At 45.2% G+C, this 24,557-nt stretch overlaps 1 protein-coding gene across 11 annotated transcripts in view; it reads left to right on the forward strand.

Annotated features, from left to right (window-relative positions):
• LOC108587750 (serpin B6) overlaps window positions 1–24,557 on the forward strand; it is a 39,063-nt gene that overhangs the window by 3,979 nt on the left and 10,527 nt on the right. For 2 of the 11 annotated variants that reach the window (XM_054253772.2, XM_035295112.3), the window contains exon 2: window positions 21,718–21,892. In XM_054253772.2, the coding sequence (XP_054109747.2) occupies window positions 21,728–21,892 (165 nt within the window). In that variant the 5' untranslated portion in view covers window positions 21,718–21,727. Of the gene's footprint in view, window positions 1–1,840; window positions 1,956–9,380; window positions 10,220–10,610; window positions 10,747–13,101; window positions 13,160–21,474; window positions 21,530–21,717; window positions 21,893–24,557 lie in introns of those variants that run through there. The other 9 variants (XM_054253773.2, XM_078368451.1, XM_054253769.2 and 6 more) reach the window with 9 other exon arrangements.

A 24,557-nucleotide genomic window follows, 5' to 3' on the forward strand; every position in this document is an offset into this window, starting at 1 on the left:
CAGAGAGGAAGGCTGCGGTAGCCCCTCTCTCGACCCTGCCTGCTTCGTCCTTGGGGCTCAGTGAACAGATTAACTGTTTTTGTGGTAAGGGGTTGAGGTTCTCTACTTCAGGTGAGCACCAAGAAAGTAAATTGCTTGCCTTTGTTTAAAAATAATGAAAATGGGCCAGGTGTGGTAGCTCATGCCTGTAATCCCAGCACTTTAGGAGACTGAGGCGGTTGGATCACCAGAGGTCAGGAGTTTGAGACCATCCTGGCCAACATGGTGAAACCCCGTCTCTACTAAAAATATGAAAATTAGCTAGGAGCCTGTAATCTCAGCTACTTGGGAGGCGGAGGCAGGAGAATCACTTGAACCCAGGAGGCAGATGTTTTATTAAGCCAAGATTCCATCACTGCACTCCAGCCTGGGCAACAGTGAGCATCTGTCTCAAAAACAAACAAACCAACCAACCCAAAAATAATGAAAATGTCTGCCCACCCTTCACTAAGTAGACATAATGAGAATGCATGTCTTAGTACTCTGTAATACCCGAACCTAGGTTTTGGAATTAAACCCTTTGCACTTTGTGTCAAAGCCCCAGGGATCTTCCAAGGGATCCCTTCAGGGGGAGCATTAAGTTTGCCCAAGGAGGTCCCCTTCTAGGTCTCCAAGGCCGCCTGGCTGCAATGCAGGTCCAATTCCAGCCCATGTCTCCCAGAGCACCCTTTGTGCCATGGCGGCAGGGCGCAAGGGGTGTGTTCACCATGGCATCAGACACACACTGACTGAATGTAGCCTCATAATCACTGAGTCCTGTTTGCAACCAATTTTTTTTTTTTTTGAGACAGAGTCTCACTTTGTTGCCCAGGCTGGCGTGTAGTGGTGCGATCTCAGCTCACTGCAACCTCTGCCTCCCAGGTTCAAGTGACTCTCCTGCCTCAGCCACCCAAGTAGCTGGGATTACAGGCTTGTGCCACCATGCCCCACTAATTTTGTATTATTAGAAGAGGTGGGCTCCATGTTGGTCAGGCTGGTCTTGAACTCCTGACCTCACGTGATCCACCCGCCTTGGCCTCCTGAAGTGCTGGGACTACAGTTGTGAGCCACCATGCCCGGTCAATTTTTGTATTTTTAGTAGAAATGGGGTTCACAGTATTGGCCAGGCTGATCTCGAACTCCTGACCTTGAGATCCACTCACCTTGGCCTCCCAAAGTGCTGGGATTACAGGCGTGAGTCACTGTGCCCGGCCTGCAGTTATTTCTGTTTGCGTGCTTACTCTTTCAGTTTTAGGAGCTTTGTTGTCACCGGAGCTTTGTAGCCGTGGTCAGCACTACTCTGGTGAAGCCCACTAGTCTCTAACTGGGCACCTGAGGAGCAGTTTTCCTGAGCTCTTCATGCAAATTAACCCCACTCCCTTCAGCAAAGTCCTGGGAGCTCAAGGGAGGCTGCGCAGTCAGCTGTGGTTGATCCCAACTGAATGGGCACCTGCCCACCTGGCTCTTTTTTTTTTTTTTTTTTGAGACAGAGTTTCGCTCTTGTTACCCAGGCTGGAATGCAATGGCGCGATCTCAGCTCACTGTAACCTCTGCCTCCTGGGTTCAGGCAATTCTCCTGCCTCAGCCTCCTGAGTAGCTGGGATTACAGGCACGCGCCACCATGCCCAGCTAATTTTTTTTTTTTTTGTATTTTTAGTGGAGACGGGGTTTCACCATGTTGGCCAGGCTGGTCTCAGACTACTAACCTCAAGTGATCCGCCCACCTCAGCCTCCCAAAGTGCTGGGATTACAGGTGTGAGCCACCTTGCCGGGCCTTTTGGGCCTTAACTCAGATTTTAAATATGAGAGTATCAATTTGTAGGGGTGAAAGAGGTGTGATACCTCTCCTCACACATTGTATGGATCTCCGCCAAGGCTCCTATCTCAAAAGACATGGTCCCACCTCCAGCTCCAGTTCGCCTTCTCATTCTTCTCAGGTAAGTTTCTTGAAAGAGTGTTCTCAGATGACTCTCTCCATGTGCGTATGGCCTGAATCAGACTCTGTTTTTGTCCATCCCACCTACTGTTCCTCTATAACTAATGCCTTGGGAATGAGAAATGCCCCTTTCAGTTCTAACACCAATAAAACAGCTTTTTTTTTTTAGCCATCAGACATCAAATTCCAGCTAGACTCTAGTATCACATGACAGATAGCAGGCCCTGAGAGAAATTATTTTACCTCAAAATGTTTTTAGTTGGCCTATTTTGAAATGGCCCTGCAAAGCTGTCTCTTGTGGGGGAAATCTACATTCTGTAGAGAATCGCTTCCCTTTTCCAGGTCTTTTTCCTGATCCAGAAGAGAATTAACTAAGAGTCTGGCACTTTTTAAGTCTGATAAGAGACATTTACAATCTATTTTCTCTGAAGCCTACTACCCGGAGGCTTCATCTGTATAATAAGAACCTTGGTCTCCACAACCCCTTATTGTAACCCAGATAGTGCCTCCTGTTGATTCCAGGTCTTCAGATAAACTCTTTCAAACCAATCGCAAATCAGAAAATCTTTGAATCTACCATTATACTGGACCGAGCACAGAAAGTCAACAACAAGACAAAAGGATGCCAAATTGCAGGGTTTATTGCCGGCGACCACGGAGCACTCACGTCTCTCCAACCCATGGCAGAGAAAGAAGGGTGACAAGACCTTTTTATACCCGTAAAACCACCTTGGGAGCGGGGTTGAGGAGCGGGGATGGGGATGAAAGGCTTCAGACATTTCGAAGGCTAGTGGATTCCGTAAATCACCTCCCTGGCAGAGAGGAGGGTGAGGGGCGCTCCGGACATTCCAAGGGCCAGGGGACTTTCGTCATTCCGATTGTTACTTAAGTGGTTTACAGAAGTCAAGATAAACATTAGTTTATACATTATCTGGGTAGGGGTACAGATCTTTAGTTACTTATTACGGGTTGCAGGAGCCAGGATGGAATTAACTCGGGCTGCTTATTCTGGTTATTATTGGCTAGCAACTCTGGCAGTTACTGATAAGAGAAGGTGAGCAGCTTTACTTCTCTGCATTCTGCAAAGTAAACTAGCAGTCTTATTTACAGAAGCTAAGGCCAGTAGTTTTTGTGAGGAGAATGGGCAGCCTTTACAACTTATTTAAAAAACAGTCTTGTATTTTATAAAATGACATTGTTCAGGTTCTAACTCCAGGCCAGCTATATCATACTACCTATGACCTGGAGCCTCTCCACCCACTTCCAGTTGTTTCACCTTTCCAAACCAAACGAATGTACATCTTATATGTATTGATTGATGTCTTGTGTCTCCCCAGAATGCATAAAACCAAGCTGTGCTCCAAACACATTAGGCACATGTTCTCAGGACCTCCTGAGTCTATATCATGGGCATGTCCTTAACTTTGGTAAAATAAACTTCTAAGTTGATTGATACTTTTCTCAGATGTTTTTTGGTTTATACACCAGAAAGACTTTGTTTACTTTTATTGTACATGGAGTACTGAAGTCCTTTCAAACCAAAGTGGAACTAGTCCCTATCCAGAGGAGTTTAAAAAAATTGCTAAGTAAAAGTCGTGTTTTTAGTCATGGTTAGCAGCAGGGACCAATTAAGCTGGTGGGAAAGAAAAAGACTTTTCCTGGAGTCGGTCTTTGTTATGACATCTTATGTTTGAAATAATTTCCTGAACATTAAACACCCATGAATCACCGATTCTGTTGAGCAGCAGTTGTGAGTGTGATCCTCTGCAAGTGGACTACAAGACTCCTGCCTTCGGCTCTCTAGTGTCCTCTAAAACTGGCATTAATCTCTCCTCCACCATCGCCTGGCACTGAGATAGCTTAGAGGCACCCTGAACTCAGTTTTCAAGACAGCTACCTGGGGAATTTCTTGAGTGAAGGCCCAGTCCCTAAAAAGTTCTGAGGGAAACTCAAATGAGATTGGGAAGTCCATTGATTCACCCCGGCTTATCTTTCCTTCCTCACTCTGGGTCCAGAGAAAGGTCAAGACTCTCCACCAGGAGGTTAGCCCCAAGTATATATTGCATGATTGCCCAATTTTTTATTAAATGAGAAAGAGGGGAAAGAGAAAAAATACAGAAGGGCCTGAATGTTACCTTTAGACCTCCAGGCATGAGGCTCTGGAGATGGGTTTTCCGGGGGTCTCTTTTAGAGAATGCCAGCACCCCCTCTCCTTTCCCCTCTGCAAATGGCTAAAAAGAGAGAAAGAAAGTGGCTTGCAGGCATTTCCAGTGGTGCCACATCAAACGACTTTTTCACGTTTGACTCTAGACAACTGCAAGTCCAGGCCATTGTCCCGTGAGCATCAGAGCCACTCATCAGAGCAGTTCTCCAATCGTGTGCTCATCTCATTTATTATTAAAAACCTGGCTACTTTTGGTTTTGATTGTTTTTTTATTATAAGACTGTTAGAATTTGATGTAATGAAAATGTGATAAATATGTATGAAACAACTTTATGCCAGATATGTCTTTCTAGGAGGAGGGTGAGCCCAGAATTATTAAATTACATAATTTGGAAATAGTTCTTCAAACTAATTTCAATCCAGGCAGGATGGTAGAGAATGCCAGACTACAGAACCCCTTCCTAGGTCTCCCTGCCCAGTAAACCTATTTTGAGAAGAAGCAATTGAGGTTAAGAATGCCTTGCCCTTTGGTGAAACCATATGGGCTCACCCTTTCATTTTGTAGATACTAACGACACAAGTGGTTAGGCAATTTGCACTATTGAAGGTGTCAGCCAATGCAATCAAACAAGAGAAAATATTTAGAGAGACGAACATTGGAGAAAGAAGTACAACTATTTCTATTTATAGGTGATACAGTATAGCTATAGATGACTTAAAAGAATTAATAAAAAATAAAAATAGTAAGAAAATTCAGTAAGGCAGCAGGTTATAAAGTTAGTACATAAAAACAATTTTCTCATCCACAAACAAAAGCTAGTGGAAAATATAATGGTAAAAACTTGATTACATACAATATCAACAAAGAGATAAAATAACTAGAAATACACTAACCAGGCTGGGTGTGGTGGCTCACGCCTGGAATCTCAGCACTTTGGGAAGATGAGGTGGGTAGATCACAAGGTCAAGAGGTTGAGACCATCCTAACCAACATGGTGAAACCCTGTCTCTACTAAAAATACAAAAATTAGCTGGGCGTGGTGGCGCACACCTGTAGTTGTAGCTACTTGGGAGGCTGAGGCAAGAGAATCGCTTGAACTCAGGAGGCAGAGATTGCAGTGGGCTGAGTACAGTGGCGCTGTACTCCAGCCTGGGTGACAAAGTGAGACTCCATCTCACTCAAAAAAAAAAAAAATAAAAGAAATAAACTAAACAAGAAATGTGCAAATCTTACATGAAGAAAACTTTAAAGGAAAAAGGAAATATTACTTGAATGAATAGAAAGACCCAGCATGTTATTGGCTAGAACAGCTAAATCAAAGAACAAATGTTGGTTTATAACAAGGTAATATGTAAATTCAATATCTTTCAAATAAATTACCAACAAGATTTATTATTTTTTTTTAATTTTAATTTTAATTTTTGAGACGGAGTCTCGCTCTGGTGATCCACCCACCTCTGCCTCCCAAAGTGCTGGGATTACAGGTGTGAGCCACTGCAACTGGCCTGTTTGTCTATACTTTAATTTTATTAAAAAACAAAATTTTTGTTTTGAGATAGGGACTTGCTCTGTCACCCAGGCTGGAGTGCAATGGTTCCATCTCAGCTCACTGCAACTTTTGCCTTCCGGGTTCAAGCAATTCTCCTACTTCAGACTCCCAAGCAGCTGGAATTAAAGGTGCACATCACCACACCTGGCTAATTTTTGTATTCTTAGTAGACATGAGGTTTCACCATGATTGCCAGGCTGGTCTAGAACTCCTGAACTCATGATCCACCCTCCTTGGCCTCCCAAAGTGCTGAGACTACAGGTGTAAGCCACCATGCACCACCAACAGGATTTTTTTTTTTTTTTTAGAGCTGGACAAGTTGACAAAGTTTGTATGGGAGAGACCAGGTGCAGTGGCTCACACCTGTAATCCCAGCACTTTGGGAGGCTAAGGAGGGCAGATCATGAGTTCAGGAGTTCTAGACCAGCCGGACAACATAGTGAAACCTCATCTCTACTAAAAACACAAAAATTAGCCGGGCATGGTGACATGTGCCTGTAATCCCAGTTACTCGGGAGTCTGAGGCAAGAGAATTGCTTGAACTCAGGAGATGGAGCTTGCAGAAAGCTGAGATTGCACCACTGCGCTCCAGCCTGGGTGACAAAGTGAGACTCCATCTGGGAAAAAAAAAGTTTGTATGGGAGAAAAAGCAGCAAGGATAGTCAGGAAAATTTGAAGTAGAAGAACAGTAAGGAGAATGCACTGTAGAAGATATTAAATCATATAAGTAAACCTCTATAATTGAACTAATCTGATCAACAGAACGAAATAGTCTAGAATCAGACCCAAGTATATGTAGCTCTTTGATAAATAACATAGGTGGCATGTGAAGACATTAGTGAAAGTAGGGGTTTTCAATAAACAGAGGTGAAAAAAATGAGTCACTTGAAAGTGAGTTAAAATTGGATCTGTATTTCCCATTCACCAGAATAAACTTTAAAGGGATCAGCAATCTAAATATAAAAAAGGAAACTGTACAGATGCTAGAAGAAAATATTGGTGAACTCTATAATCTAGAGATTCTTTTTTTAAGATATTTCTCTTTGTGAATAGAGATTTAAATATAAAAATAAATGTATAAAAATGAGCAGAGCCAACACTATTGAGCTGTATGTTCAAGTACTCTCAGTTCTTGATTGTTCTTTGTGAATAGAGAAAGATTTTCTGACTCAAAATCCAGAAAATGTGACTCAATATTCAGAAACAAAATCCAGAAACAATCTAAAGATTGCTCCTTGTGAATAGAGAAAAATTTTCTATGACTCAAATCCAGAAACAATAAAAGAAAAATTGTTAAAGTTGACTACATTTAAAAAGTATATTCCAAAATCCCCAGAAGCAATGCCAGAAAACAGATGACAAGCTGGGGGGAAATATTTGCAATTTATATCACTAAAGACTAATGAAGTCACAACTGGGGAAGGGCGTGTGGTTTGCAAGTAGCATCCACTGGGTAGAAGGGCCAGAGATACTGTGAAGCATCTGTAAAGCCAGGACAGCCCTTGTAACTAAGAGTTATCTGGCTCATGCGGGCAACAGTGTCCATGTTGAGAAACTCAGCCTTAGGATAAGGAGGGAGGGAGTAAAATAGCTTGAGTTTTCAAAACTGAACCATTTAAAACACCTGGCTAGCATTTTCCCTACTTTCATTTACGTCAGATGTTTCTGTTCTCCAAGACTGTTCTGTTTAAGATGGCAGATAGAGTTTTCATACTTATTTGGCTAATCTGTCATACCCTGGGGTCTAATTCCTATGGGCCTGGAAAGAACCAGAAGTCCTTCAACACACAGCTCAATAGTGTGGGCTCTGCTGATTTTTATACATTTATTTTTAAATTTATAAGTTTTTTTTTAAAGTGTTTTATTTTCCATAGGTTTTTGGAGAACATGTAGTATTTGGTTACCTAAGTTCTTTGGTGGTGATTTGTGAGATTTTGGTGCACCCATCACCCGAGCAGTATACAGTGAACTCAATTTGTAGCCTTTTATCCCTCACCCCTCCTACACTTTTCCCCTAAGTCCCCAAAGTCCACTGTATCATTCTTACGCCTTTGCATCCTCATAGGTTAGTTCCCACTTATGAGTAAGAAGTACCATGTTTGTTTTTCCATTCCTGAGTTACTTCACTTAGAACAATGGTCTCCAATCCCATTCAGGTTGGGAATACCATTAATTCATTCCTTTTTACCCTGAGTAGCATTCCACTGTATATGTATACCACAGTTTCTTCATGCACTTGTTGACTGATGGGCATTTGGGTTTGACTGATGGGTTTGGTTTCATGTTTTTGCGAGTGTGAATTGTGCTACTATAAAGATGCATGTGCAAATATCTTTTTCATATCATGACTTCTTTTCCTCTGGGTAGATATCCAGTAGTGTGATTGCTGGATCAAACGGTAGATCTACTTTTAGTTCTTTAAGGAATCTCCACACAATTTTCCACAGTGGTTGTACTATTTTGCATTCCGATCAGCAGTGTAGAGGTGTTCCCTGTTCACTGAAACCATGCCAACATCTATCATTTTTTGATTATGGCCTTTCTTTCGGGAGTAAGGTGTGGTATCGCGTTGTGGTGGTTTTGATGTGCATTTCCCTGATCATTAGTGATGTTGGGCATTTTTTCACGTTTGTTGGCCATTTGTATATTTTATTTTGAGAATTGTCTATTCATGCCAGAGCAATTTTTGATGGGATTGTTTTTTTTTAATTGTTTATTTGTTTGGCTTTATTGTAGATTCTGGATATTAGTCCTTTGTCAGATGTACAGTTGGTGAAGATTGTCTGTTTACTCTGCTGACTGTTCCTTTTTGCCGCGCAAAGGCCCAAAGTCTGCTTTTTTTCTTTTCTTTCCTTCTCTCTCTTTCTTTCTTTCGTTCTTTCTTTTTTGAGACGGTCCAGGCTGGAGTGCAGTGGCGCGATCTCGGCTCACTGCAACCTCCGCCTCCTGGGTTCAAGTGATTCTCCTGTCTCAGCCTCCTGAGCAGCTGGGATCGATCACAGGCTCAGGAGGTGGTGCGCCACCACATTCGGCTAATTTTTGTATTTTTAGGAGAGACGAGTTTTGCCATGTTGGCCAGGCTGGTCTGGGACGCCTGACTTCAAGTGATCTGCCCGCCTTGGCCTCCCAGAGTGCTGGGATTACTGGTGTGAGCCACCGCGCCTGGCCCTGACTGGCTTCTTTGCCTCAAGCTGTTTTATCAGCAAAGTCTTTGTGACCCGTCTCTAGAGTGCTCTTTTTTTTCTTTTCTTTTTTTTTGAGATAGAGTCTCGCTCTGTCGCCCAGGCTGGAGAGCAGTGGCGCGATCTCGGCTCTCTGCAACCTCCTGGGTTCAAGCGATTCTCCTGTCAGCCTCTTGAGTAGCTGGGACTACAGGCGCGCGCCAACACGCCCGGCTAACTTTTGTATTTTTAGTAGAGACCGGGTTAGTCTGCTCATTTTTAAATGCGTGTTCTGCACTGCCCAATGAATGCCCATGTACGAGGAGCCGGCTCTTTTCTGAAAACAGGCCAACATTCAGTTTCTCCAGAGGCACGATAAACACGCTGGTGGCGCCCTGTACTGTGGGCAGGCTGGTGGCGGCGCACTACCGGACCCGCACTTCCCGCACCGCCTCTCTCGCCGGGCTCGGGGCGGGCGGCGCTGGCTTGCCTCCCGGGGTTCCGCCCGCCTCCCCGCGAGTATTTGAGGTCCTGGGCGCTCCGGCGCCTCTGCCCGCCGCTCCGCTACCCACCTGGAGTAAGTGTCTGGCTTGGGCACGCTGACTTGGATTTGCCGTTCCCACGTCGGGAAAGCCGGGGAGGGGGAGCAGGGGGTGCGCGTGGCCCGGAACGCGCGTGGACGCGGCTGCCCAGAAAGTGGGGCGTGGCCGCGCGGGGCGGTGACCCCAGCAGTCCCAGGAGGCGGGGGCCTGGGCGAGCGCCCGGCTCAGATTCCCTTCCGGAGCCCCGCAGCAGCAGAGGACGGTGACGCGGTCCGGTGAGTCGTGCGTGGCGGCTAGCCCGGCAGGTGACGCCGCGGATCCCGTACCCCCGGACCCCGGGCGCCCAGGGCCAGCGCCCACTGAGGCCTCGAGGCGGCCTGCGTGGGATGGGGGCGGCACAGAGCCTCCCCGGCCACATGTGACCCCCGCCGTCCCTTCGGCCTCAGTGACATACCCCGCCCGCCTCGCGACCTAGAGGACCCGTACTCAGTCTTGGGGCGCCGCGCGTTGGGAGCCAGGGAGGGCCGGAGGCGGAGAGAGGCGGCGCGTGGGGCGGTGGTCAGTGCCAACGGCTGCCAGTAGGGCCCCCGGCTTGTGTTCACTGACCTGGCCGGGCGGGGCTTGCCCAGTTCCGCAGCGCTTTCCAGGTCGCTCAGACCAGTGGAGACTATCGTGTGGACCAGCCCAGATCTTCTTACCAATCTATGTTTTAAACTCCCTACAGGCAAACTATTACAAGCTTTGATGTCTTTAAGGCAAAAAGGACATGGGGGAAACTTTAACCACAAATTGGCATTTAAGTTAATTTCTTCTTCTTTTTTGTCTTAAAGCATGGCTTTGGAAAACAGGCACAGAAAATTGATATTCACATGCTGTCAGGAATACTCAGATGGGAGGAGGCACCTGAGTCCATTTTCTGGGCACTTCTTTCTGGGATGCCCTTGTGCCTAATGACAGGCATACCCTGCAGCTGCCTGCGTCCTTCCTGGTGTGGGTCAGTCCTGATGAGATGAGATCTGATGTGTTCAGTGACCTTTTGTTTAAGGCCCTGGGCCGGCCTTGTGCTGCCGGGGCTGTTGTGTGTGCTGGGATGAACCCAATGGCTGCTGTTATCAGCATAGATGGCGTGTGTTCTCATTGCAGGACCCTATCTGAGTAATCGCATCCATTGTGATGTGGTGCCACGAAAGACAAAAGTACTTTGGTCATTTATGTCATTACATTACATACATGTAAACTAAGTATTTTAAGTTAAGGCCAGTTCCAATACAAGGCATTTTTAGACTCAATAAACTATAATGATGGTATCTGAAGAATTAGTATAGAAAGCAAAATGGAATAATGTCATGATGGAAAATGCAAGTGAGGGAATAAGGTCAGAACAGATCATTCATTTAAAAAAATATTTTTCTCTCTCTTTTTTTAACCTTTTAAACCTACATTTTATGTTCAGGATACATGTGCAGGTTTGTTACATAGGTAAACTCATGTCACAGGGGTTTCTTGTTCAGCTTACTTCGTCACCCAGGTACTAAGCCTAGTACCCAATAGCTATTCTTTCTGTCCGTCTCCCTCCTCCCACCCTCCACCCTCCACCTTCCATCCTCTGGTAGGCCCCAGTGTTTGTTGCTCCCCTTTCTCTGTTCATGTTCTCATCATTTAGCTTCCATTCATAAGTAAGAACATGAGGTATCTGGTTTTCTGTTTCCTGTGTTAGTTTGCTAAGGATAATGGTATCCAGTTCCATCCATGTTCCTGCAAAACACATGATCTCATTCTTTTTCATGGTTACATTGTATTCCATTGTGTATATGTACCACAATTTTTTATCCCTTTTGTCATTCATGGGCATTTAGGTTGATTCCATGTCTTTGCTATTGTGAATAGTGTGGCAGTGAACATTTACATGCATATTTCTTTGTGGTAGAATGATTTCTATTCTTCTGGGTGTATACTCAGTAATGAGATTGCTGGGTTGAATGGTAGTTCTGTTTTTAGCTCTTTGAAGAATTGCCACACTGCTTTCCACAGTGGTTGAACTATTTTACTTCCACCAGCAGTGTATAAGTGTTGCCTTTTCTCCACAACCTTGCCAGTATCTCTTCCTTATTGACTTTTTAATAATAGTCATTCTGACTGGTGTGAGATGGCATCTCATTGTGGTTTTGATTTGCATTTCTCTAATGATCAGTGATATGGAGCCTTTTTTCATATGCCTGTTGGCTGCATGAATGTCTTCTTTTGAAAAGTGTCTGTTCATATCCTTTGCCTAATTTTTAATGGAGTTGTTCGTTTTCTTGTAAATGTGTTTAAGTTCCTTACAGATGCTGGATAGTTGACCTTTTTCAGTGATAGTTTGTGAATATTTTCTTCCATTCTGTAGGTTGGCTGTTTATTGATAGTTTCTTTTGCTGTGCAGAAGCTCTTAAGTTTAATTAGATCCCATTTGTCAATGTTTACTTTTGCTGCGATTGCTTTTGGTGTCTTTGTCATGAAATCTTTGCCCGTTCCTATGTCTAGAATGGTATTGCCTAGATTGCCTTCCAGGATTTTTATAGTTTTGGCTTTTACATTTAAGTATTTAATCCATCTTGAGTTGACTTTTTAGATGGTGTATGTAAGAAGGGGTCCAATTTCAATCTTCCATAGCAAAATTTTCCTTTTTTTTTGAGACAGAATCTCGCTCTGTCACCTAGGCTGGAGTGCAGTGGTGAGATCTCAGCTCACTGAAACCTCCACTTCCCAGGTTCAAGCAATTCTGCCTCAGCCTCCCAAGTAGCTGGGACTACAGGCACACACCACTACACCCGGGTAATTATTTTTGTTTTAGTAGAGATGGGTTTCATTGTGTTGCCCAGGCTGGTCTCAAACTCCTAAGCTCAGGTATTCCACCTGCCTCAGCCTCCCAAATTGCTAGGATTACAGGTGTGAGCTACCACACCCCGCCCCAGAGCAGAACTTTCTAGCCTCTGTGCAGGTGTTGTGCCCTGGGCAGGTTAGCTGTTCCCTCCAACCTGGGGAATCTGGGTGGCTGGAGCTCTATGCTGGTCACCTCTGGGGCGAGTAGCCTGGCCCCAAAGTGCCATATTGATATCATTTTCTGTGTGTGTCACAGCATGGAGAAAGGTGGGAAGTCCCAGATGAGGTCAGTCCAAGAATTTTGTACTTGACAGAGAAAGAGAACAAAGAGCCAATCTGGAGGAAATTAGCAAGTGCCTTAAAATTTTTCCCAAGCTAGGCATGGTGGCTCATGCCTGTAATCCCAGCACTTTGGGAGCCAAAGTGGGAAGATAGCTTGAGGCCAGGTGTTTGGGATCAGCCCGGGCCACAGAGTGAGATCCTGTCTCTACAAAAAATAAAAAATTAACTGCGTATGGTGATGTGCACCTGCAGTATCTAGCCTTTGGACTAGAAAAATATGAAATGGTTTGATAAGACTTTGCTGTTTTTTTAAAGCAATGGTCCCCAACCTTTTTGGTACCAGGGAGCAGACTGTTTCATGGAGGACAATTTTTCCATTGATGGGGTGGAGGGTATGGTTTCAAGATGAAACTGTTCCATCACAGATCATCAGGCATTAGATTCTCATAACAAGCATGCAACCTAGATCACTCACATACACAGTTCACAAGAGGGTTCATTCTCCTAGGAGAATCTAATGCTGCCACCAGGAGGTGGAGCTCAGGTGGTAATAATGCTCGCTCACCTGCTGCTCACCTGTTCCTAACAGACCACAGATGGACCTGCTAGGGACCCCTGCATATAAAGCAAGCGTGTTTGGAGATAAAGTAAGTAAAGATTCCCACTAGCCAAGCCAGGACAATTAGAGCAAGAAGGAAACAAACATCAGTTAATTGAAATATGTTGTTTGTGAAAAGCCCAAGCTCATAAGTTCACATGAGACAGACAAGATGAGCTTTAAAAAGACAAGAAAGAATTTAGTAGTGTTTGCACTGTGTCTATGATTGCTATGTAAAAAGCTTAGTTATTGTAGCTTTCTGGACTAACAAACATAGTAGTTGTACAAACCAACTTAAAGGCCTAAACATTAAACAAAAAGACCAAGTTATACCGTACAACACTGATCTATGCAACTCAGAGGAAAATGCAATGTTTCATTTTAAGGAAGGACATCAGGCTGTAGGAAACTGAAATTTGGTGTTTGGTTGAGGCCTTCTAAAATCCCAGTGAAGGTGGGATTGAAGCTCAAAGCTGCCCAAACTAGTCAAATATGCTGGGCTTCAAAGAGGTGTGCCCTGTGCTGAGAACAGCTGTGATGTACAAAGACCATGAACCGGGGAGCTCCACCTTGTTTTTACTGAAAGAGAATTTAACCCCATTACAGGATTTAACCCCATAAGATTAATTTTCCCTATAGGAAACTATTAAAATAAGCATTACTATTACCTTAAAGAAATAGGAGAATATCACAAAGATTAAGTAAGTTAAATCCGTGATATTAATGAATACCTTTTGCTAGACATAATACAGGTATAGAAATAAGTTTTGTAATCATTGTACTGTTTGAAAGTCTTAGGAGAGGCTAGCTTACTGGATTTGTACATCTTGATTTATTAGATTTATAAAAGTTCAAAAGTTTACTGAGGTTTGTGCAATTTATAAGTTTGCATACAGCATTAAAAATCAGACATATTAAAATATGTTGTTAACAAATAAATAAGAAAAAAAAATTTCATTGTCCTGTCAGCAATGTGCTGTATTTGAGGAAAAAAATTAGTTTGACCAGCCTGCCAAATTGTAAATTGGCCATGTATTATAGTAGGGAAACTTGTACCCTGTCTATGAAAATTTCTCTTTGGCATGAAAGTCTCCTGTGCTCAGCAGCATGGTGACAGACCGTGTGGGAGAGGAAAATGCAGCTGGTGGATTATTCCTAGTGTCCAGGCATATGACAAAATTACTGAAAGGGTTTGACTTGTAGACCATTTGGGGAAAATTTGCTACAGGTACATAGAAAACTAAGGAAAGCAGGAAAAGGCACTATTAATATAAGGCAAATCTGCATTAAATGTAAAGGGAAATGGGTTTCCATCCCACCACCTGGCTTAGCATCAAATGCTATTTAGTGATAATAAATCAAATCTGTGGATAGGGGCTGGGTCCTCAGCCTCTAGATTAGGAAGGCAATAGATAATTCTAGAATTTAGCCAGGTGCCTGTAGTTCCAGCACTTTAGGAGGCTGATGCTAGAGGATTGCTTGAGGCCAGGAGTGCCAGGCTGCAGTGAGCCATGATCATGCAACTACATTCCAGCCTGGGCAGCAGAGTAGGACTGCTACCGTAATAAAAATAAATAAATATACACAAAATTAAAAATAATAAAATAGGGCCAGGCATGATGGCTCATGCCTATAATCCCAGCACTTTGGAAGGCTGAGGTGGGTGGATTGCCTGAGGTCAGGAGTTTGAGACCAGCCTGGCCAACACAGTGAAACTCCATCTCTACTAAAAATACAAAAAATTAGCCGGTCATGGTGGTGCATGCCTGTAATCCCAGCTACTCAGGGATTGGAGGTTAGGAGAATCTCTTGAGCCTGGAAGAATCTCTTGAACCCCGGAGGTGGAGGTTGCAGTGAGCCAAGATTGCACCATTGCACTCCAGCCTAGGCAACAAGAGCAAAATTCCATCTCAATAATAATAATAATAATAATAATAAAATCATTAGGTTAAAAATAGTAGTATGCACATATTACGTAGAAATATGGCGGTAAATACAAGAAGAAGGAGCAAAGGGTTTGCAAGTGATTGCTTCTGGGGAGTTGGGAGGGCTGGGAAGGAGCTTATTGTCTTTTGTAACATCTCTTTTAGCATTACCTGATTTTTTTTTTTTTTTTTTTTGAGACAAAGTCTTACTCTGTTGCCCAGGCTGGAGTACAATGGCATGATATCAGCTCACTGCAATCTCTGCCTCCCAGGTTCAAGCAATTCTCCGGCCTCAGCCTCCCAAGTAGCTGGGATTACAGGCATGTGCCACCACGCTTGGGTAATTTTTTGTATTTTTAGTAGAGATGGGGTTTCTCCGTGTTGGCCAGGATGGTCTTGATCTCCTAACCTTGTGATCCACTTGCCTTGGCCTCCCAAAGTGCTGGGATTACAGTCATGAGCCACTGTGCCCTGTCAGCACTACTTGATTTTTAAAATGAATGTATATATAGCAATTTCATAAAAAGAGTTAACCGATGCCCTCCATAAATTATATGCTATAGAAATGTGAAAATTCAGAGAAATACAAAAACATAAAAATTACCCTTACTCAGAAACGTGGCATATAGTATTTCCTTCTATTCTGTCTATAAATTATGCCTACACTTACCTGTCTTCTTAATTTATATGGATAAGGTTAAATTGTATTTATAGTTTTATATCTTTTTTTCTGTATAATCTTGTATATTACCATGTCATTACTATGATTTTTATTATTAGTCCTATTTATATCCCATCACAGGTATGACAGAGTGTAACTGGTTCTTTGTTGTTGGACTTTTAAGGATGTTTTATTTTTCTGTAGCATATGAAGTACTTCAATAGTTATTTTTGTGCATAATGTTTTATTATGTACAAAACCTGTGAGTTTTACCTTCAGTGAAACTCCTAGAAGTAGAATTTTTAATTCAGATAGTATGAATGTTTTCATGACATTTTCTTTTCTTCCTTCATTTTATTATATTTTACTTTTATTTTTTACATAATTCTAAATTACACTCAGGAAATATTGGTGTACCAATTTATAGTATTGTTACTGATCATGGGTTCTGAGGCTCTCATGCAATGGAAATTGACACGAGGCAGAGAAAGTTTCCCAGACAAGGCTTTATTGGGCTTATGCTGGAGCAGGAGGGTGGCAGCACAGGGGCAAGAGTTCCCGGGCTGGCCCTCGGGACAGGTGGTTCCTGGTTTTTAGGGTGACATGAATAGTTATGAGGTGTGTCAGTGGCCTTACACATGCTAGTGGCAGGCACCATGAAACATCATGTCAGCACAGACATGTCATGGTCTGGGCATGGCAAATGAGCCCTTGGGGAGAGGATTTTAGTAACAGAATGAGGCAAGAGGGCAGGATCATCATTCTCCTGGTGCTGTGTGCATGTGGGCATCAGGGTTAACTCCCTTGGGTAAGATTTGGGGTGGAATGTGGCTTATCTTGTTTTCTTCCCTGGTGTGCATGGTCTCACAGAAGGCAGATGTGATGGCATGGGGTAGGTATGGAAAATACAGAAGTGCATATGGGCCAAGCCCTGTTCCTGGTGTCTCCTTATTACTTGCATGATATGAGAAGGATTGCTCGTCTTTGTTAGTATTGCCATGAATGGTTTTTGTAATTGCAAGGTTCATGGTTTGAAAAGGTGTCTTTAATGTACACCATTGCTTTCCGGGAAGGCTGTGTACCATTGTGATGAAGAGAGTGAATTGCAGAGCCATGAAGTCCTGGCTTCCAGACCTCACTTTGCCACTTGTAGCGACGGGTCCTCTGGGACAAGATACAAAGAGCTAAGGCTCGATTTCTTTGCTTATAAAACCTAGGTGTTCTCAGCAGCTATCTCATAGGGTAAGGGTCTTTCAATGCAGACCTAGCATCTAGTGTATGTCAAAAAAGTGATACTTTTTTTCTGAAGTTGAAACTTTTAAATATAATGGTTAGCTATTGTCTTTCTTTTTTTGGGGGTAAATCTGTTCATGTCCTTTGCACATGTTTCTACTGGGGTCTGTTTTTTTTTTTTTTTTTTTTTGTAGCACAGTTTACTCCATTATTTTTCAGTTTTAAGAGTATTCTATTGATTCTGGCTGTTTTTCAGGTAGACCATCAAATTGTTTGCTAACTACGCTCATTTTGTCTCCGTTCGGACTCTTTTCTCATTATGTTTCATGAGTTGTATTTGCCTTTGCTAGAACTATCAGAACAAAGTTACACAAAGATGGGGTGACAGATACTTTGATCTTGTTCCTGTTTGGGGAGTTAAAGGACTCATGTTTATCATCAGCCGTGCTGGTGGCGGCTGAAGTAGGCAATTTTTTTTTTCTTTTTTTTGAGGCAAAGTCTCTCTGTCGCTCAGGCTGGAGTGTAGTGGCACGATCTCGGCTCACTGCAACCTCCGTTTCCTGGGTTCAAGCAATTCTCCTACCTCAGGCTCCCGAGGAGCTGGACTTACAGGTGTCTGCCACTAAGTCCAGCTAACTTTTGCATTTTTAGTAAAGACAGAGTTTCACTACGTTGGCCAGGCTGGCCTCGAACTCCTGACCTCATTTCTATCTGCCTTGGCCTCTCAAAGTACTGGGATTACAGGCATGGGCCGCCGCTGCCAGCCAGATAGGTAATTCTTACCTTGTTAAGGAAGCATGGGAAGTATCACTTGCTATTTGACGTAAGGGAGTTTATCAGGAGTAGGGTATTCAGTTATTTAATGATTAACATTGTTTCTGCTAAGCAAACTAAATCTCCAGGGCATCCTTGATTTATTGTTTCTTTTTGGCTCAGCAATTTTTTTGTAAGGCATAGATAGAATTTTACCTTTCACGTGTCAGCAGTGTTTTCAGCTAAGAACTGGAATATCATTACTGGCCTCTTTGTGGGCTTTGAAAATCGAGCTACATTTTTGCTCTTCTTTCTGCATTTGGTATTAAGAATGATTGAATGTTAGAGATGGAACGGAACCCAGATTATCCGGACCATGCTTTTCCTCACACGAGAAGGAACTGATAGCAGAAGTCAAATGATTTGCCCAGGACACCAGAGCCAGGACTGGAAACCCTGTCTCGCTCCCGACTCACACCATCTCCTCTGAATACCCCGGTTTGGTTTCTCCAGTTCACTGTTTCAAATTAAACCCCCTGACACAGTGAAACCCATGTACACTGACTTCTCTTCTGCCCCAGATGGTGTACCCTGGGCTGGCCAGACAGGCCCCTCCCCAGTGGGTGTGTCTTCAGACAAGGGTGGCTTTGCCTTGTTGAAGTTATTGATATAAAGGTCAGTGCCTGAAACAGATTCTCAGGGATATTGCCAGAGACAGAGTGTTTGATTATTGGCCTTTCTTAGGTTGGCATTTCCGTTTGAATTAAAAGTCTTCAGGCTGGCGTGGTGGTGCCTGGCTGTAATCTCAGCTCTTTGGGAGGCTGAAGCAGGAAGATCACTTGAGGCCAGGAGTTCGAGAGCAGCCTGGGCAAGATGGCAAGAACCTTGTCTCTGTGGAAAAATAAATAAATAAAAAAGTTTAAGAGTCCTTCAGCATTTGAGGGGAAAATGTGTATTGATGGTAGAATAGTCTTGGACGGGGTTGGGGAAGCATGTGGGACTTTTCCCTGGCCAGCTGACCTTATACTTACCTCTGTTTTTTTCTTTTTTTGAGACGGAGTTTCACTGTTGTTACCCAGGCTGGAGTGCAGTGGTGAGATGTCGGCTCACTGCTTCTCTGCCTCCTGGTTTCAAGTGATTCTGCTGCCTCAGCCTCTTGAGTAGCTGGGACTATAGGCACGTGCCACCACACCTGACTCATTTTTGTATTTTTAGTGGAGACGGGGTTTCACCATGTTGGCCAGGCTGGTCTTGAACTCCTGACCTCAGATGATCTGCCCACCTCGGCCTCCCAAAGTGCTGGGATTACAGGCGTGAACCACTGTGCCCAGCCTATTTCTGTCTTTTTTTATTATTATTTTTGGTTCATGGAGGAGCCGTCTCCACATGGGCTGAGGCTTCTTGGGGACAAAGTCAGAAGTCATGTCCCCACACCAAGGAAGACCCCATGTGTCAGAGTGTCCGCTGGCTTTGAGTCCTGACACGCAGGCCTCACAGGCTGTGCTTCTTGCTCTGGGGCACCTCCTCTTTTCTTATTCTTAACCTAGGAGTTTCCCTGTTTTACCAATTGTTTCTCAAGTTGATAAGAGGGCAGCTCTTGTGATCTAGAAGCCAAAGAACCAAAAATAGGCCCAATTTTGCTTCAGTTCCGTGTAATGGCTACTTTTGTTTCTACTGATGTTCCCAAGGCTCCGCAGCATCCTGGAGTTATTTGTCATCAAAGACTCCCTTATATCCAGAAGAATTTTGGTAATATGCACATTCTGTTGTCCCTTAATTAGAAATGAGTAATCTTAAAATATGTTCGGAAAGGCTTGGCAAACTGGGAGTACCCAGTGCCCCAAGTGTTCTCCATAATGAATAAAGAAGAATTTGGGCCGGGCGCGGTGGCTCGAGCCTGTTATCCCAGCACTTTGGGAGGCCGAGGCAGTTGGATGATGAGGTCAAGAGATTGAGACCATCCTGGCCAACATGGTGAAACCCCATCTCTACTAAAAATACAAAAAAATTAGCTGGGCATGGTGGCACATGCCTGTAATCCCAGCTACCTGGGAGGCTGAAGCAGGAGAATTGCTTGAACCCAGGAGGCGGAGGTTGCAATGAGCCGAGATTGTGTCATTGCACTCCAACCTGGCGCCTGGCAACAAAGTGAGACTCTGTCTCAAAAAAAAAAAAAAAAAAAAAAATTTGAAAACAAAATGTTTAAACAAGGACAGCAAACCAGGTGTATTAGTTATTGTCTTGGTTTCCTGTGGCTGCTGTAACAGATGCCTATGGATTTGTGGCTAAACAGCACGTGTTTATTGTCTTATAGTTCTGAGGTTGGAGGTTGAAAATGGGTTCCATGGGGCCAGACTCCTCCGGAGGCTCCTCTTTGCTGTTCCAGCTACTGCAGCTGCAGTCCTTGCGTTCCCTGGCTTCATCGTCAAAGTCAGTGGAGGGGCATTTTGCTTGATCTTTGCATTGCTTTTTCCCATGAGATCTCCACGGGCCTTCCTCTTAGAAGGATACCTGTGATTACATGTAGAGGCAACTTGAACAATCCAGGATAATCTTTCATCTTAAGAGCCTGAATTGAATCACACTGCACTGTCCCTTTTGCCATGTAAGGGAGCATTCACAGGTCCCAGGGATTAGGACCCGGGTATCTTTGGGGCACTCATTCAGCCAACCCCGAATGTAAAGGCATGCACGGTAGAGAACGGGTTAATTCAACGTCTCTTCACAGGGCCTTCAGTAGGCACCTCCTAACCTCTCCCATCTGCTCCAGGAATTATCTGCTCCTGCTTCTCCCCTTCCTTGTTCTGCGGGTTCCCACCCTCTCCTCAAGTGAGTCACTGGGACTGGCTTAGAATGCTGGCATTCTCCGACTAGGCCAAATTCACTGGTAAACATTTGTGAAGTGTGTCAGAGCAGGCAGACCCTGAATCCCCGCATCCCTGCATCCCCTCCCCGCAGCCTGCCTGCCAGCGGGGCCCTGACCTGCCCCTGTCCTCTCGCCTGATTCTGCAGATTCTTCTTCTTGAGCAGTGGACTAGACAGGGCATCGGCCTGCGTTTCCAGGGCAGCTGCTTCTTAGCTTCACTTCTGTGAACTTCACCTTCCCTGTAGTGCAGTGGGGTGTTGATGGTCCGTCTCTCTAAGGGCTTGGTGCGCTTTAACGTGATTCTGTGATTCCAGCTGGCCTGAAGACACCCCAGTTCCCCTGCCCCGACTATCCAACTGTATTCCTGCTCTGGACCCCGCTGGGGCTGCCATACACCCTGCATGCCAGGACTGGAGACATGTGCAGCCTGACCCTACCCCAGAGCCTGTCTCTAAAGGTGGAGATGGGCAGACACCCGCAGCCCGGGAGGCAAGGTGGTGTCCTGAGTGCTCTGTGCGTTCAGGAGCAGGAAGGCCTAGCTTGTGGCAGCAGGAGATCCCCAAGCGTGATCCAAGATTGGGGTTTTGCCACCTGCAGGGATTCCATAGAAGGAGATCCCAGGGTCAAAAGGCATTTGAAAGGCTTTCCCACATCTTTGTATGTGACTTGATGTATCATCTTTTATTTTAAGGCTCTCCCTACCGTGAAATCGGTTCTCTCTCATTATCAAAACATTTGGCCATCTTTTCTTGTGTAACTGTCAATGAATTTATCATCTTGAATACTTTTCAAATTAAAACACAGTACATTTAAGCCCACAAAACACACCAAAGAATACACACATAGAAGCAAAAGCCAACACCCCTTCTGTAACTCCGCCCTAAGGAAGTGACTCTAGGAAAGGGTGCCTCCTCCCACACTTTCTCCTCTGGAGGGCTCGCTTGCAGGAAGGAATCCTCACAAAGCAGGACTGCGTTACAGGTACTCTTTCGGTTTCCATACTTAACATTAGAAACACACAAAATAATTAGGAGAGTCCCAAAAAGACACATGCAGAGTTCTGTGTGTGTCCCTGCTTGCTCACTGAGCCACAGTGTCAGTGGTAAGGAGTGAAGTGCGGTTGTGTGGAAGCTGTGCTTACATGATACTGATTTTAAATCTTGTTCCAGGTCTGCCGTTATGGATCGTCTCGCAGAAGCAAATGGCACCTTTGCCTTAAACCTTTTGAAAATGCTGGGTGAAGGCAACTCGAAGAATGTGTTTTTCTCACCCATGAGCATGGCCTCTGCCCTGGCCATGGTCTACATGGGAGCACAGGGAAACACCGCTGCACAGATGGCCCAGGTATGGCTTCAGGACAGCCGCAGACGCTGTGAACTGCCAAGTGAGCTGGTCCTGCGAATTCCAGATCCCACAGGGATTGCTCTAGATGGAAAACTGTGCAGATCGCAGGGTGTGGGTGGAGAGCTGACAGGGAAAGGGACGCCACCCATGCCGGAGCACCCTGACCCGTTAGGCTGGAGAGGTGGCGCTGGATTCAGAGGAATGAATGATTTCATCATCACGTGGCTTAGCCTGTTCATGAGTTTGTAGATGGTTGTAAAGTCACAAGGTTCAGGTTGAGTCCTGTGATGATCTTTGGGTACTGTCACCTACCTTTTGATTGTCGGGAGTCTTCATTCTCATTTAGATGTAAAACCTTCTTAGAATGGCATCTGTCAGCTGAACATGTTTTCAGTAGTGTCCCAGTTCTCTGTTGCTGCGTAACTGGCACTCCCAGCTTAGCAGCTTTCCTGGTTGTTGAATCTGGGTGGATGGAGGGGTGCTTCTGCTCCACTTGGTGCTGGCTGGGTCCCTTGTGGGGCTGCTTCAGCAGGGGCTCAGCAGGGTGCTGGGGCATCTTCCCTGTGGCCTTCTCCACTGGGGCCGTCTATAGGCCTCCTTCGAGGGGTGCCTGGGCTCCCAAAGGTCAGGCTGCTGGGTTCTGAGAGGAAGTGCTCCCAGAAGACAGGCCTGAAGCAAGTGCCTATCAAGCCTCCACGTGTGTCCTGCCTGCCAAGGCTCCACTGCTAATGGCAGGCACACCTCCACAGCTGAAAGGGGCTGGGCAAGGGTGTGCACACTGGAGACGTGGCTGGGTGGGGCCACCCATGGATGCTGTGGTCTGCCCTCTGGACTTCATGGTTCCCAGGAAGTCCGAGAGCCAGGTGTGGGCAGGGTCGGGTTCTCCTGCAGCCTCTCTCCTTGGCTTGTAGACACTGTTTTCTCCCTGTGTCCCCACATGGTCATCATCTGTGTGTATCTGTGTCCCCATCTCTTATTTTTATTTTTTGAGATGGAGTCTCACTCTGTCACCTAGGGTGGAGTATAATGGCACAATCTCAGTTCACCGCAACCTCCGCCTTCCAGGTTCAAGCAACTCTCTGACTCAGCCTACCGAGTAGCTGGGACTACAGGCGCTCGCTACCACACCCAGCTAATTTTTGTATTCTTAGTAGAGACAGGGTTTCACCATGTTGTTCAGGCTGGTCTTGAACTCCTGACCTTATGATCTGCCCACCGCGACCTCCCAGAGTGCTGGGATTATAGGCATGAGTCACTACACCTGGCCTCATCTCCTCCTTTTATTTATTTACTTATTTATTTTTATTTATTTTATTTTATTTTTTCTTTGAGACAGAGTCTTGCTCTGTTGCCAGGCTGGAGTGCAGTGGTGTAATCTTGGCTCACTGCAACCTCCGCCTCCTGGGTTCAAGCTATTCTTCCGCCTCAGCCTCCCGAGTAGCTGGGACCACAGGTACGTGCCACCATGCCTGGCTAATTTTTGTATTTTTAGTAGAGACGGGGTTTCACCATGTTGGCCAGGATGGTCTCGATCTCTTGATCTTGTGATCCACCTGCCTCAGCCTCCCAAAGTGCTGGGATTACAGGCATGAGCCACCACGCCCGGTCCTCCTCTTTTTATAAGGACACAAGTCGTAACGGATTAAAGCCCAACCTAATGGCCTCATGTTACCTTAATCACCCCTGTACAGGCCCTCTCTCCAAATACAGTTCCATTCTGAGACACTGGAGTTGGGACTTCAGTGTGTAAATTTTGGGGGACACATCCAGCCCAGCAGAGGAGGCGTGGGAGGCCCGTGGGCATCACTGAACAGTGGCAATTCCCAAGCCCAGCCAGGTGCATGTTGTCCACCCCTCAGCCCTGGGTGAAGGGCGTTCCTTGATGAGCCTCCACTGCAGATTTCCAGAATTGTCCCTTGTCCGTGGCTGCCCTGGCCGTGCTCTGCCTCTGTGTCCCGGTGTCACTCTCAGCAGCTCCTTTCCTGTTCTGTAAGAAATGGCCTGTGCTTGCTGTGCTCCCAGCCTACCTCCCACCTGTAGAACGTGGGTGCCCAGAGGCCTCCCTGCACTTTGAGCTGTCTCTCCCTTTTAGTTCAGGCTGTTACAAGTGCCTGAAAATCACTGTGGGATTTCTATCAACTTAAAATCTGCTTCCCTGGACAAAAGCCACCCCCCTCACTGTCCTCCCCCACCACCTGAGTGCTCTGTGTTGGGTTGGGAGTCAGGGTGCCGTGGGAGAGCCTGCCAGAGAGTAAGGTGCTCCTGTATCTTCTAAGGTTTAACAAGTGGATTTTGACCAGTGTCTGGGATTTGATCTTTGCTCAGAGGCCATTTCTTTTAGAATCTTTTGCTAGCTGGAGAGGCTGGAAGAAGAAACATTTTTATTCTCCACCCAGCACATACTGAGTTGGAAATCCTTCCTTTAAATTCTGCTTGAAGATGGAGCAGTTCCTTCTTCCTGTGTGATATCCTAGGCAGCAAAAGGAAGCCGTGTTCCCCTTGGAGCCCTTAGCCAGATGCAGGAGTTCACGGGGAGAGACACCATCCTCCCTGTCACTGCAGGGACTTTCTCTCCATTTCTTCAGCTTCTATACACACAGCCACCTTTCTCCAGCCCCCAGGAGTCATTTTATCCTGTCCATCCAGTCTCTGCCAGCTCCCTAAG

This window comes from Callithrix jacchus, chromosome 4 (genome assembly GCF_049354715.1).
Source record: "Callithrix jacchus isolate 240 chromosome 4, calJac240_pri, whole genome shotgun sequence".
Lineage (NCBI taxonomy): Eukaryota > Metazoa > Chordata > Mammalia > Primates > Cebidae > Callithrix > Callithrix jacchus.